The sequence below is a fragment of the Hyalella azteca genome, unplaced genomic scaffold (assembly GCF_000764305.2).
Source record: "Hyalella azteca isolate HAZT.00-mixed unplaced genomic scaffold, Hazt_2.0.2 contig4411, whole genome shotgun sequence".
Lineage (NCBI taxonomy): Eukaryota > Metazoa > Arthropoda > Malacostraca > Amphipoda > Hyalellidae > Hyalella > Hyalella azteca.
In genome coordinates, this window is record NW_025934628.1 from 228,133 (window position 1) to 242,950 (window position 14,818).

Here is a 14,818-nt window from a genome sequence, read left to right on the forward strand (position 1 = left end):
CCGAGCGGTTCCATATGGAACCAAGCTATAATTTTTCACATACAAGATCCCTTGTGAATCAAGTCACGAAAAGTTCAAGAATCGGCAACAGGCCATGGGCCTATTTCTTCAGCGCCGACACTTCTATTCTATTCTATTCAAAAAATTCAGAAAATAATTCTCGTCATTAATGGGTATTAAGCTCGAAGACATAAACACTTTCTTTTTATACCGAGAGTTCTATAAGATAATTTATAGTTTGAATAGATTGCATTTTGTATTTTATAGTTATTGACGTGAGAGTTTATTAAAGTTCTTATCCGATTCTTTTTCGTCCGACCGCCTCCGACGGTCACTCCGACCAGTGTCATCGTAGAGTTTAGACCTTGATTGACGTGCCGCCGCTGGTGCTGGTGATCTTGTGCAAAGATGGTAAGAAATCTCTTTATCTGTTGTATTTTTAAGTTTCTTAGATCGTTTTTAGAGTTCTAGGTACTACTTTTACTTTAGGTAGAAAACGTAGAATGTCTATCACTATCGAGTATCGTATCTATTCAGACTATTGTAGCCTAATTGAACCAACACTGATTGTTATGGACAGAATCAGACAGATCCAATCATCCAGTACCCATCTGGATTGTGGAGTTGTCACTAGTTAGTACTTGACCCTTCCAAAATTACGATAATTTGATATTTTTTTTTCAATTCCAGTACATAATTTGAATTTACTAGTTTTTTTGCACGGAATGAACTGATTAATGTTTATGAAATTATCTATGTTAATTGTTAACTGTAGGCTATACAAACAGAATTTGATCACATGCTTCATAAAATGGGCAATAGGTACGTACATTTGTAAACAAAAATGGTTAGGTATCAAATGATAGGTATAAAGATTGGCAAGACATGCATTTTAATCACTGTTACACAGGATTGGAATTTTCCTAATTAGTCCAGAAATCTTGCAGCCAGAAGAGGATAAATTTTTATTATAGAACTGGAAACTTGTGCCAGATCATTCATTTCATTAATAAACATGTAGGTTATAGCTACTAGAGTACTAAGTAAATGTAATTCATTCATAAACTGGCAAGATACTCATGTTTTTTTTTCAGCAATTTTTCACTTTTTCACTTATCACTTTTTTTCAGCAATTTTTTAGAGATGGTAAACGTTTGATTACAAACGTTTGATTTATCGATGGTTTGATTGACTAGCTATATACCTACTAATAGATAGTAAAAATGTTGAAGTTTATGCCACTATTTTTAGTTTTGAAATATTTTGGTTAGTTTAGCTGCTACATTTCTACAAAATGTGGAAAACGTGTCCCGATTTACCCCGCCCGCCACCTGTCCCTTTTTACCCAGTTTAACAGTAGGGTAAACGCGGTATATTCCGACATCGTAGGTAATTCCGTCACCTCTCCAGCTTTTCCTTTATATTAAGCTTTGTTTTAGTTCCATGCGTTCATTGATGGTTGAAATGGTGACGTCATACATTTGCTTCACCACGTGTCAAATATTGCCACACAAAGTGACGGAATATAGGGATTTGGTAGGTTTCCATTCTAAAGGCTTTTTAATAAATATGGCAACATTTTGTGACGTTTCATTGTTGCTGACGCGTAGTGAAGTGTTTTGAGAGTCATGTGAAGGCAACAGAACTTACGTAACACATACGTTTTTTTATAGTTTTTCATTTCTCGATGCGTCCTTAATGTGTCGGAATATGCCGCGTTTACCCTAGTAATGGAAATATTGCAGAAGTAAAAAGTAAAAATAGTGGCTTAAAGTTCAATATTTTTCGTATCTATTTTGCGTAAAGTAAATTAATAAATCATACATTTACTACCTCTAAAAATCCTTGAAGAAAGTGTGAGAAGTGATATTTTGAAAAAGTACCTTTGCCAAGGTCTGTACTTGTATGAAGAAAAATATTTGCTGTATTAAAAGTTTTTACTTGCATAAAAGTTTCACATGGGTGTTGGCTTGAAAACGTAATTGATGGAATTTGCATAAATCATTATAAAAAAATGGCAATCTTTTCCACATGATGGGGCAATAAGGGACATCCCTAAAAAAGCATTTACAGTAGAACCAGAGGTGGGCAGTAGCGCGCTACATGTAGCGGCCGCTACATTTTCAGTAGCGGTAGCGGTAGCGGCTCTACATTTAAGACAATGTAGCGGTAGCGCCCGCTACATATTTAAGTAGCAATACGAGGTTTTGCCGCTACAGCGCTACCGCTACATTTATAGATAAACCCTTTAGATTGTACTTAAGGGGCCGGCTACCCTCCAACAAAATTTTTTTTTTACTGACGGATCGTTTTGAAACTTGGTACACATATGTAAAACCGAAATCTAAGACTTTTTTGTCCATGTAAATTAAAAAAAAATATTGAAGAAAACGTGGAATTAATAGAAAACGGCAAATAAGGGGTACTCTAAAAAAGTTTATAACTTTTGCAAATCACATGCTACAATGTCGAGACACATATCATTCGATTTGTAACAACAATATCTAGCGACAGTAGAGCCTCGATTTTTTATTTTCCTCATCGTTTTTTTTCATGTTCTTCCCATTTTTTCACATTTTTACCCCCCCCCACCTTCCTCCCCCTCCCATATATAAGTCAAACCATGCACATATTAAAAAAGAGCTTCTAGAGTCACTAGGTATTGTTTTTAAAAATCGAATGGTATGTCTCTCATTGCCGTACCTTGGAAACTGTTGGAGTTATAATTTTTTCAAGACGGCGTTTTTTTGTTAAAAAAACGAAAAGTGGTCTAAGTTACCGTACCCCGCCGGTCTAAGTTACCCCATTTTACGGTACATAATAATTACATACTCGGGAAACCCTAGGTCTTCACCGATCTTCGTTTTCGTTTCACCATTATCAAAATGCTTAATTATTTCAAGCTTAGTCTCCAAAGTGATATTTTTATGTTTAAGCGTTCCCTTTTTGTCCATAATTATGATGGTAATTTATCAAGGAAAATTATGTAGTTTGATAAAAGTGAGCAGTAGATATGGCAGCAATCTTGACCAGTTGAAGGCTGACGAGTAACTAGAGCATGGGCATGGCGCACTTACCGGCAAACGTTGCTGAACTCTACCATTCGAGTTATGAACAAGACAAGGCGCGGTTAAACTGACTCTGTAGTCAGCACGAGTGCCTACGGAACGGGACCTTATTTAAAGAATTATTGGCTGAAATTCATAAAGTAACAATATATGGCTAATTTTTCCAAAAGTCGAAACAAAAGTAACAACATAAGATCTAATAAGCAAAAAGTAACACTTTTATTATGAACGTAACACCTCTGGCTAGAGGCGGGAAAATGATGCGTTGTGAAAAAAAAGTCGCGCTAATCAAAACTGGCACCGCGTAGATTAAGGGTAGGTCACAAATTTTTTTTCCGCGTTAATCAAAACCGCGGTATTCAAAACTGTGCTAATCAAGGGATTGCTGTATATATACGAAAAAGACTGATTTTTATATGTATATGTGGATTATTTCTTAGATTGGTAGATTAAAGTTCACATCCATGTAGGGAAGGTAAAACATAAAAATAGCTGTAACTTCTATTTACTGTATCTAACCCTGGGGTAACCCATACTAGTTCGGTTAGGTTAATTGCAATAAAGTTGCATTGATATGTTTTAAAAATGTTTTATTATCATTAAATGTTAATGAGTAAATCCCAATAGCAGAACAGTAAATATTAAGAGATTTCTAATAATTTTGTCCATTGGAGCGGCTAATGTAGCGCGCTACATTTTACTGTAGTGGTAGCGGTAGCGCCCGTTACAATCTAGTGGGTGTAGCGGTAGCGGTAGCGCCCGCTACATTTAGAGCATGTAGCGGTAGCGGTAGCGCTGCTGCATTTCCAAGTAACGCTGCCCAGCTCTGAGTAGAACCTTGGTTAGCAAAGGCTTCAGTTGACAAAAAAAAATCAATTAACAACAAAGATATTTTATTACATTACCTCACTCAACAAGAGTTCACTTAACAAAAAATTAATGCATCATTGGTTATCAGAAAATTGTGCATAGGATGTCATAGATAAAATTGTGTGCTGGGCAACATAGAATGAAAAGTAGTTGACTTAACTATGATTTATTTCTCAAAAAAATATAATAGTTATTAGTAAAACATTCCTTTCTGTTTTAGGTAAGTTTTTTTATGGTATTTTTTTGTTAGAGTGAGTTCACTTGACTCAATTAAAATGGTGCAAAATTACAAGCCATCCTGTAAGCTTACAAATATAGAAGAAATGGTATACAGCTGCTGTTGTGAATGTGCAGTCAACAAGGTCGTTGTCAATGCTCAATGGCATGTCCATGGATATGTTAATATCACATCAATAAAATAGTAGGTAATGTATGGATAAGGTAATATCACATCAATTAGGGAAAACGAGTAAAAATGAGCAAAAATGTGGTTTATTATACATCTACATCATCTACAAAGGAAGAGGATGACTTTGGAGTACTGTTAGTAATGTATGAGTACACTCTAGATGCTTAAACAGTTTTAAAATTAAATTTTATTTCAAGTGTCCCTTATTACCCCATTACCAGGGGTAATTTGGAAGGCTTTTATTTTGCATCTGGCACCTTACAAAAAGCATACATAATTTTTTCAGAGATGCCTTACAATAGCCCTTGCAAAAAGCTATAAAATGAGCCCAAACTTGTTTATGAAATGTTCCATGTTAAAAAAGTTATTACCAAAAAACACTCTAAACTGTCCCCTATTACCTCATTTTAAGGTATGCACCATAACTAAAATAGTTTATACATACGTGTGCAATAACACCAGAATGCAGCAATGTACATATCCCAGTCGTATCGTATTAATAACGACATATAGTTATATACCTGCTGGCGGCTGCTGGCAGCATCTGCAGCTATGCAATGATGCAATATATTCTCACAATTCTGCCATCTATCAGGGAAATTCTAGGGTTTTGCATACAACTTCTGTCATTTTTGGGCAGATGTGAGTCTGATTTCTATCTCCAGACTGTGATTTACTTGACATCATCCACTCCAGACTGTGATTGGGTTTGTGATGGCCTTGACCTTCCCAATATGCTATGTGTACTGGTTAATACCCCCATAGAGTTCCACCCTGCAAGTTGTAGCATATCAATAACAGTGTATAGTTCAAAGCCTGCTGCTGTCAGCAGTTGCAGCTCTGCAATGATTGATGATGTGATCATATCCATGTGCCTCATGTATGCATATTAGTGACCAATGAGCTACATTCAATAGTGGCTGCTGTGACACCGCTTCAGACTTTGCAATGACATTGCTCAAACTTATCTTATTGAAAATGTCCTGCTCAAACTGAGAAGATCATTACTTTTGAGAGCTCATTTTTCACAGGAAAATTCCCCTAAAACGTATATCTGCTCCAGACTGAGAAAGATCTAGTTGTGGCTCAAAAGGTAGATAAATTCAATGCCTACATTTATCCCATGTCTATTCAAGTTATTGAATATGGGCAACAAATTACTATCAATTCCACTAATTTTTCTGCAGCCTTTTTCACCAGCCTTCTGAACAGGTTGCTGAGAGTGGGTGACTACTTCAAGATTTTTTGTATCTTTAGTGACAGCATCTTAGTTATCTTTCAAGACAGAGCAGGATCAAAATCTATCTTCTGAAGATTTGCTAACATATTTTTTGTTAATTACCTATTTACATGTGTTTTTGGTAAGAAATTTTGAAGATTTAGGCAGTTCTGGTAAGAAATCCTCAGTAATACTGGCAACACTAAATCCTGATCTTTGTACACAATTGCCAAACTGTGCATTGTGGGACCTTAAAAAGAGATGATCTATTTTGTTAAGGGGAGCGACTGGGTCCAAAATCAACATTTTTGGGCTTTTCCTGTTTCTAGTCTCGTCTTGAAGGTGACATTCTGGCCTATCCAACGGTACCAAACCATCTCTGTACGTTGATGTATGCATTCACGACAGATCCTGAAAGAGTTACCTTTTGTCAAGTCCTTCACAAAACCCTACCAAGAAAATTAATGTAACCTGCATATAGGTATAAGCCTGGTCTAAGTAAGGGCTTTGACTTTTGAGCTCAGTTATCCCAGAACTGTCATGTGGGAAGGTGTCATGCAGTCATTCTCTACATTGCTGACTTGCTTCTAAGTGAAAGTACACATAACTTTGCTATCATAGCTACGTGAAATGGCTATATTTAGCGCGTAGTGACCAGCCGGCCATTTGTTGGCTCTCCTGGACATTCCTGAACATTGCACTACCTCTCGCTGCAAACATATCTCCTACAGTTTTGAAGCTACAGAATTGAGACATATGTACATCATTTGATTTGCAAAAAAAAAAAACCTAGAAATTCTTCATTCATTTTTTATAATTTTGTTATAGTTTGGATTCTATTTAGAAAAAATATAACTCAGTACTCGCTGCAGTGAGTGACATGGAGCACATTTTCTCGTCAACAAAAAATTGAGGTCACGGACAGACAGATAGACAGGCAGACAGACAGACATTGCGAGCACAATAGTGCATTTTTCCCATAAATGAGAAAATGTGATAAAAAGGAGAGGCAGGGGGAGTGAAAATTTAAAAATTTACGAAAAATGCTCCTTCACCCACAAAAATTAGAATTTAAAAAAGAATGAACGACCAATCATTAGATATGGGTGGTCTTTACACATCAAATGATATGCGTCTCGATGTTGTAGCTTGAAAACCTTAGGAGATAATTTGCTTTGGTATCCCCTTTTTGGCTAAGAATTTCAAGTTTCCTTTAATTTTTTTGAAAAATTTACATGAAAAAAAGACTTAGAATTCTGTTTTACACATGTGTACCAAGTTTCAAAGTGATCTGTCTGTAAATAAAAAGTTTTTCTGGGACCCAGACACTCCCCTTAACAAAACTGAGCCCCAACTTTATAGCACTATAAAAAAATATTTATTATTTAGCAACCAAACCCTACAAATTGTAATTTTGACCAGTATTTTATGGTTTTATTGACAAGCAGCAAGTTAGGTGCTGTAGCTGCTGGGTGGCAAATTATGCATCATTAAAGGTTGATTATATTTTAGGAATGCTAATTTAAAAATAAAATGTTTCTACACTTAGGTGGAGTAGTGGGCCTAGTGGCAAAGCATGGAAGCAGAGACTTGTTAGACTCTTCCTTCTTGAATGAAATTTTGAACAATATTAGAGAATTAAAAATTGCTGATAAATGATCATTTCAACTTGATAACTAAGCTTGATTATTATTTGAAATCTATCAATCTGCTTGGTAAATTTTGGTTTAAAATTGTGTAAAATTTTGTTATTAAACTGTTAACTGTTGAACTTTTGTTAAAAATGTGTTTTTTTTTATTGTCTGCTCTATATCATGATTGGACAAGATCTCTCTTTTTAGCGCATATTCTCATTTATGGAAAGAATGTACTATTGTGCTCGCCATGTCCGTCCATCCGTCTGTCTGTCCGTCCATCTGTCCGTGACCTCAAGTTTTCATCAATGAGAAAATGCGCTCTCTGTCACTCACTGCAGTGAGTACTAAGTTATATATTTTTTATCTTTTGGAACATTTTGCCCCAAGAGTTCAATGTTATTCAGATTGCAGCTAAGTTGAAGTACTTTTTGGCTTGAATCAAACTAACTGATCTGCCAATCAATAAAAAATTTTATACAAATTTCAAATAAATATTTTGCTTCAAATTAGGATTTCCCTTACCTTTTCTGATTCAATGCCAATTCTTGAGTGTACACTAACTTATACGGTATGTATTATCATTAAATTGCTTCATGGCGCCAATATACTAAGTAGGTTAAATTATCAAGTTCATGATTTCCATTTATGTTTATCAGAGATTTGTCACAGGGAATAAAATGCAAATATTGGTCACTGGTTTTGTTGGACCCTAAGATTTGTCTAAACTTTAATAAAAAATTTAGGAATGCCTAATGTAATGTTATGAATGAACAATTTATTTGAATGAAATGTTATTTAGAAAGCTTTATTCCATATATATGTTGCCATATTACTTCTTTATCATGATGGAACATTGTAGTTATCATGTTAAATAATACTGTGTATTTCTTTGCAGGGAAATGATTCTTCACTGCCAATGGAGATGTGCTCCAACTGTGAGTGTGACGTCTGTAGCCAAGGCTCAATATTTTCTGCAGTAATGGAAATGAAAGCTGGGAATTGTACCAATTTTTATTGTTATTGGAGATTATGTGAAATACATATTCAATATAGATTTAAGGACAAAATTATTTGTACACCACTTTTTTTTAATGTTTTCTTGCATAACTCAAAAATTGATGAATGTGCGGTATGAGCCTCCAATTTAATTGAACTAAGCAGTGTGTAATATGGAAAATAATGCAACATTTTCAGAACAAAATGCAATTTCGAAACTTATAACATGCAAAAATTCCCAAAACCTTCAGACACAATCATTCGTGCAGTTGGAAAAAAGTAACATTGTTGTAATATTAATAATCAATGGCATGTCCTACATCTTCATAACCTCTAGCAGTCTCTTTCTATAGTTTTTGATGAGATTTGCAGTGGCATCTGGTTCATGCTATTTGACTGCAAACAACATGATGGGCAAGATGAAGGAGCGCAGTGTGGATTTTATAAACAAAATTATTGACCTACACAAATCTGGCAGTGGTTATGGGTGGATCTCAAAATGCCTGTATATTCCAAGATCCACAGTAGTTGGTGATAAAGAAATATGTAGAGTTTGGTACTGCACATACATTATACCTGGACAAGGTGGGAAGCCCAAACTATCAGAATGATCAGTTCAAAAACTTTTGTGGGGTAAATATGAATACAAAAGTGGTGTCGAAGGACATTGCCAATAGATTGGCCAGTGAGGGAACAAGCGTGAGTCAGCATACCATACAGCGTTGTCTCAACATAGATGTCCTGCATGGATGATGCCCACTTCACACACGACATCCTGTTGATGTTGATGCTCATTTGGCATTTGTAAGATCTTACGTGGACAAGGGGAAGTCTTTTGGAACCAATCATTATGGAGTGCCAAAACAAAAATTGAATGATATGGACATAATAGTAGGAAAAAGATTTGGTGCAAAAAATGGGATGCTTCCCTTCCAAAGAACACAATCCCAACAGTCAGCCATGGAAGTGGGTCAATGATGTATTGGGGTTGTTTGTCCTTAAGAGGCACTGGTTAGCTCAAATTGATGGAATAATGAACTTGGATATTTATATAACACTGCAAGTCTTGTCAAGAACTATAAAAAGTGACTGCTGGAGATTATCAATATGAAATGACATGCCATTGATTATTAATATTGCAACTATGTTAGTATTTTCAAACTAAGAACAACTGTGTCTGGAGTTATTGGAAAATTTTTGTTTGTTAAAATGTTTTGATGTTAGATTTTGTTCTGAAAATGTAGTGCTATTTTCAATATTAAATACTGCTGGGTTCAATCCAATCATGAGCTCATAGGGTACACTTGTTAATTTTTTAGTTATTTCAAAAAACATTGAAAAGAAAGGGTTGTACAAATAATTTTGTCACTAACTGTATGAGTGATTTTAGTTATGTTGCTCAGATTAGTCTTTCATTTGCCAAGGAAAGCAATTGTTTGGAAGTTAATTAGAAATATTCTCTGTCTGTACAGTTACAAATTTATGTTTGTTTATCATTGCCTAAATTGGCCAATTTTTTTATGGTGAACATTGTAATCTTTGATAGGATTTTATCGCATAGTTTGTATATTATTGCATTAATACCAGTTAAATAAACTAAAGAAGTCTTGCTGGCAATAAGTTGATGGTAGGCATTATAAATATCAAGTTGATTATGTACTACATGATTGAATAAGAACTGAATTTAAGGTTTTGTATTGTGATGTAAGGTAAATGGAGAGGGATAAATATTAGTGTGTTCCAAGTCCTTCATTGATGAAGGTTGTTGGATTTGCCTTCCTGTGATATCTTAAGTCATATAATTAAATTTTATCTGATCAAGCATGAAATATTTTCTAATCATCTCTTTGTAACAATAATTATTAACCCACATCATGGCTCCTTGAACTGTGCTATAAACTGTCCCTAGATCAGTTCTAATATAGTTTTAGTCCTGTTATCTTGACATACCTGATATACTGCAACTGTCACTAAGTCAGATAGCATTTCAAATGATGTGATGAATAACCTGTCACAACAAAATGATTTATTTCCATCACACTATTTCTTGTTGTAAATTAATCTAAGTTCATTGTTAATTAAATAACCTCATTCATTGAGCTCTGCATTTCTCAAAACTGATTTTTGTTCTCACTCCCCATGTTTTGCTGTCACTACCATTGCTGGTGGAACCTACTTCTGCTGCACCTGGTAATGGATTATTGCCTGGCGACACCACTGCCACGTCCTTCTATGACATCACATCTACTGATTACTGCAACTACTTGACTGATGTAATGCTGCCTCTACCTCACTGATGTGAGGCTGCCTCTACCTCTCTGGTGTAGCGCTGCCACTACATACCTGATGGTGTTGTGGTCTCTTCATTACGGCTCCTGCAGTTGATGCGGATGAGATCCGGCGGCTGGGCAAGAGGTTCCGTAAGCTGGACTTGGACAACTCTGGGTTGCTGAGTGTTGAGGAGTTCAAGTCCTTACCTGAGCTACAACAAAATCCACTTGTCCAAAGGGTCATCGATATATTTGATGCCGATGGCAATGGAGAAGTTGACTTTAAAGGTAAGGAATGTGGCACAAGGCTAAGGTAACAAACTAGAGCCTAAGTCTCCAACCTTTTCCTACTATCCCTGCAAATGAGAATACTTTCAGAACTCGTGTAGCTTCTACTGCCAATTTTAGAGTTATAAAGTTAGTTTTGAAGGCAACGTTAGGGGTCTGGTTGAAGTTCTCAAGCCCATTTTCTTAGTTTGGCTGTGTTATCCAGTCTGCCTCAAAACTCTGAATTTTACTTACCCGTTAATTTCTTCATGAAAACTTCAGAAAACGTATGCAGCAATGTGTGGAATGTGAAGGTCGACATTTGCCAGATACACTATTTAAACCATGTAATTTATAAATTCCATTATCGAAACTTTGTGTCAACAAGTATTGATTTGTGATACAAATTGTATGAATTATTGCAGAGTTCATACAAGGCATGTCACAGTTCAGCGTCAAAGGTGACAAAGAGAGCAAGATGCGGTTTGCGTTCCGCATCTACGACATGGACAACGATGGGTACATCACCAATGGCGAGCTCTTCCAGGTCAATACAGCTCTACTCACATTAAACTCTAGTCTACTGATGTATATTTCTGTTATCAGGAAGGCTGTACTTCCATTAATATTTGTGAAATCAGAACTCCTTCAGCCAATCTCTGACGGCTTAATAAGCTAGACCTACCAATCACAGACAGAAAAATGGCTGCTGTGTAGGCTTAGGCAAGTTTTGATAGTATGACCTCTGTACTTTTAATGCGACGTAGTTTAATGTTTTCATATAAAATTGATTAATTTATTTGAAGAGCAAAGCAATTTGAGTGCCTTATAACAATTTTTCTTTTGTTAAGTACTATATATGGTACTTCCTCATATTTAGATACCATGAACTACAGCTGGTAGATGTTCTGTATCGCCATTCGCCAATAATGTTTCAGGCTGTGTTTTATTGCTTTAATTATTAAAACCAAAGCACATGCAACTTTGCTTTGAGCTTCTCCATAATTTTCTTTTCTGCATCTCAACTTACAGAATTTTTCAACTTATATCATGATGTGGGATTTCTGGATTAAACCTTTATCTCTACTCGCAAGCCACTGGTGAGCACATCGTTTATTTCTAATTATGATGTGCAGGTTCTGAAGATGATGGTGGGCAACAACCTGGAGGACACGCAACTTCAGCTGATCGTCGACAAAACTGTGCTCTTTGCCGACAAGGACGAAGATGGCAAGATCAGTTTCGAGGAGTTCTGCACTGTCGTTGAAAACATAGACGTTCATAAAAAGATGGTAGTTGACGTCTAGATGGAGGACTTGTTCTCAATGCAGCAAAATTCTTCATCTTGACTTCCTTTCATTTTTATTCATCTTTTCTCTGATCCGAACAGATCAAGTCTTCGACCATCCCTGATCCTATCCTGATGCCAGGACATCAATCCGAAAAATTCATTCTCCAAAGTGTCCATTTCTAAAAATGTATATATTTTTGAATAACGCAGCGAAATGAAACATGTTTTATTACACTACCATATATTACCAGCAATTCAAATTTATTGTTACTCATTGTAGTCTTCAGTGTTTGGGATTTTTATTGCCTCGCGACTTACGAATATTTTTTATCTTATAGAACTTTCTTCCTCGTTCAAACTTCAATTGATGCAAAAGTGGCCCAAAAAATGCCGATATTGCAATCATTTCGCCTATCAAGCGCACATTTTCTGTTAAGAGTCAGGTGGAGCGGTCGCTGAACGCCGCATCGAGCCCACACGGCCTCACGCGGTTAAAATTTCTCAGCCAGGCTCTGCCTTCTAACGTCTGGCTGCACATTCCCCTCCTCCACTCCCCCTCCTCTACATTTTTAATCAGCGAGCGACATACTACTAATTTTTCTACGAAATTGAACTCTATTATCAAATTGGTTGTTTTCTCACTAATAACCTTTCTGACAATACGTATCCATAATTTACGGCAATGCCTTGTTGTGATAAAACAACCAAGTTAAGTTAGGCCGTTTCATAAAAGCACGGGGGCGGGGAAAGCGATTTATTGGTGAACGAATTAATTGTTAAAGTAATTGTGCTGGATATTATACCTATGTGTGTGACATAATATTTTCGGCATGCAGGTCTTTCATTGGCATGTGTGTAACTTTCATAGCCTCAAAGTTACGTAGATAATTTTCGGGTTGTGTTCTCACCTATCTTCTATAACTATAATGTGATGAGTTGTTTCTAGGAATTCTGCGTAGATGAATGAAGATTATAAGTATCTATCCTGAAACGAAAATTTATAAACGGTATACTCGCGCAACGCGTGCCGAGAATGTGATCGTCAAACGGATGACTTGGTTTGTGCCGGTGGCGTGCGTTCATGTGAGAGTCTTTATCAATTGATCGGCTTATGACGAGTGCGATGGCTCATCAATCAATGTGTTAAGTAGTCCTATCCATTCAGTTGGCAGTCAATATCTGCAGTAAACAGTTCCTCATAATGCGCTATCCCTGCTGCTCGTTAAACGAAAGCCTTCTTAAATATGGCCGTGCCACCACACGTTGTCTTCATAATGCCACTCAATAGTATTCTTAAGCTCATTTACGTCATTATATTGGACTTATTCCTGGGAATTGACGCGATGGCTCTGTATTTATCTGATGCCAAGTTATGGCCCTCATCCGCTCTTAATTCTCTCGCATGTCCGCCCTCACGAAGCCAGGTGGGCGTGTTTGGATGCCGCATCGGAAGCTCGCTTCGTTGTTTGCCTCTGCTCCATTTGGGGAATTGCCAACTTCCTATTTTTATTCAGGTTAAACTCATTCATGTGAAGAAATCGTACGTTTTTACTAGTTGTTTCATGTTAATTATGTAAATGAATGGAATTGATTAACTTTATTGATATATAGACAAACGTTTTTTTTGTGGATTCGTTAGTATATCTTGCAATTGTATTTTGAAGCTGTCCATCATCCTAGCTTTCATCATAATTTATTTTTTCAAAATGAAGTTGAGGAAACATGCGAAAACCATGGATTTCTTTGCTATTGCCTCCTGAATTTTTGGGAAACTGCGATGTAATGTGCAATTTGCGTGATCACCAATGCATACCTTGATGACTTGCAACGTAACATTCCCAATTTGTGTGAGATTCGTTTTTAGTACTTTTTTTGCTTACTCTCAATGCAAAAGTTATATGTGAAATGTGTTCGCAAACCAGCGGAATGGAAACTATTTAATAATGTGATGAGTTGTTTTTTAGGAATTCTGCGGAGATGAATGAAGATTATAAGTAAAGTAGGGATGAATTATAGGGGATAAGGAATAGGGATGAATGAATTATAAGTAAAGTAGGGATGGAGGGATGAATAACAATTAATCCCTCTGGACTTGGCGTCATCGAGTTACGACGCTCTGCCTCCTTAGTGGCTCTAAATAACCTGCCGATGATGCCGTGTGTGCGTATGGAAACTAATGGCCTCTACATTATCATCATCTCCCCTAACCTTGAGATTGATAGACTTGTTATAGTCTCGTTTTACGAGCTTCTGCTTAGGCTTCTTTTTTTGACAGCAATCTCTCTGAATACCGCGACTGGTTGCCGTCTGAAGCTCAGGCAAACGCACTTCTTTCGCCAATTGTATGAACAGTTTGAAGATAATTTTCCATGTTTTTAAAATTATTTTTCCTTTTTTACATTCTTCTGTAATTTCAATTTGTATTCCTCCTTTGTGATAGAATATTTAAATAAGTATTCGTGACTTTGTATCCCTACAAAACGTAAAAAATATCCCTTAGTGCTATAAATTTAATTACGACGCACCTATTTGGTTTTGAATTCAGCAATTTGTTCTGAAAACATAGAAATATATCAACATCGTGTACTGACAACTGTTCATGACATCAAGCATGTTATAGAATAACACTCCAGTTCAGTTTTAATTCCCGACTAATATTTTTCTCGCGACCGACGTTATCTTTTCATCCTCATTCATTATATCCAATCCATAACTTGCTGGAGAGACGCTTATCCGAGCATTCTTTAATGCCTATAAGGTCAATCTATTAAGAATCGGATCTTGACCTATA

The 14,818-nt window shown here is 36.3% G+C and overlaps 1 protein-coding gene across 1 annotated transcript; it reads left to right on the plus strand.

The window, feature by feature from the left end:
* The first annotated feature begins 321 nt into the window (after window positions 1-321).
* On the plus strand, window positions 322-14,431 carry LOC108676155 (calcineurin subunit B type 2). Its single transcript, XM_018164198.2, has 5 exons — window positions 322-411; window positions 8,099-8,138; window positions 10,581-10,757; window positions 11,162-11,283; window positions 11,873-14,431. The coding sequence occupies exons 1-5, from the start codon at window positions 409-411 to the stop codon at window positions 12,041-12,043; spliced, it is 513 nt and encodes a 170-aa protein (XP_018019687.1). The 5' UTR covers window positions 322-408; the 3' UTR covers window positions 12,044-14,431.
* The last annotated feature ends 387 nt before the right edge of the window (window positions 14,432-14,818 follow it).

Bases quoted from the DNA above. Each gene is read 5' to 3' on its own strand.
- LOC108676155 (XM_018164198.2), top strand. The intron at 8,139-10,580 runs GTGAGTGTGACG...CGGCTCCTGCAG, and splicing joins AATGGAGATGTGCTCCAACT to TTGATGCGGATGAGATCCGG. The intron at 11,284-11,872 runs GTCAATACAGCT...TATGATGTGCAG, and splicing joins CCAATGGCGAGCTCTTCCAG to GTTCTGAAGATGATGGTGGG.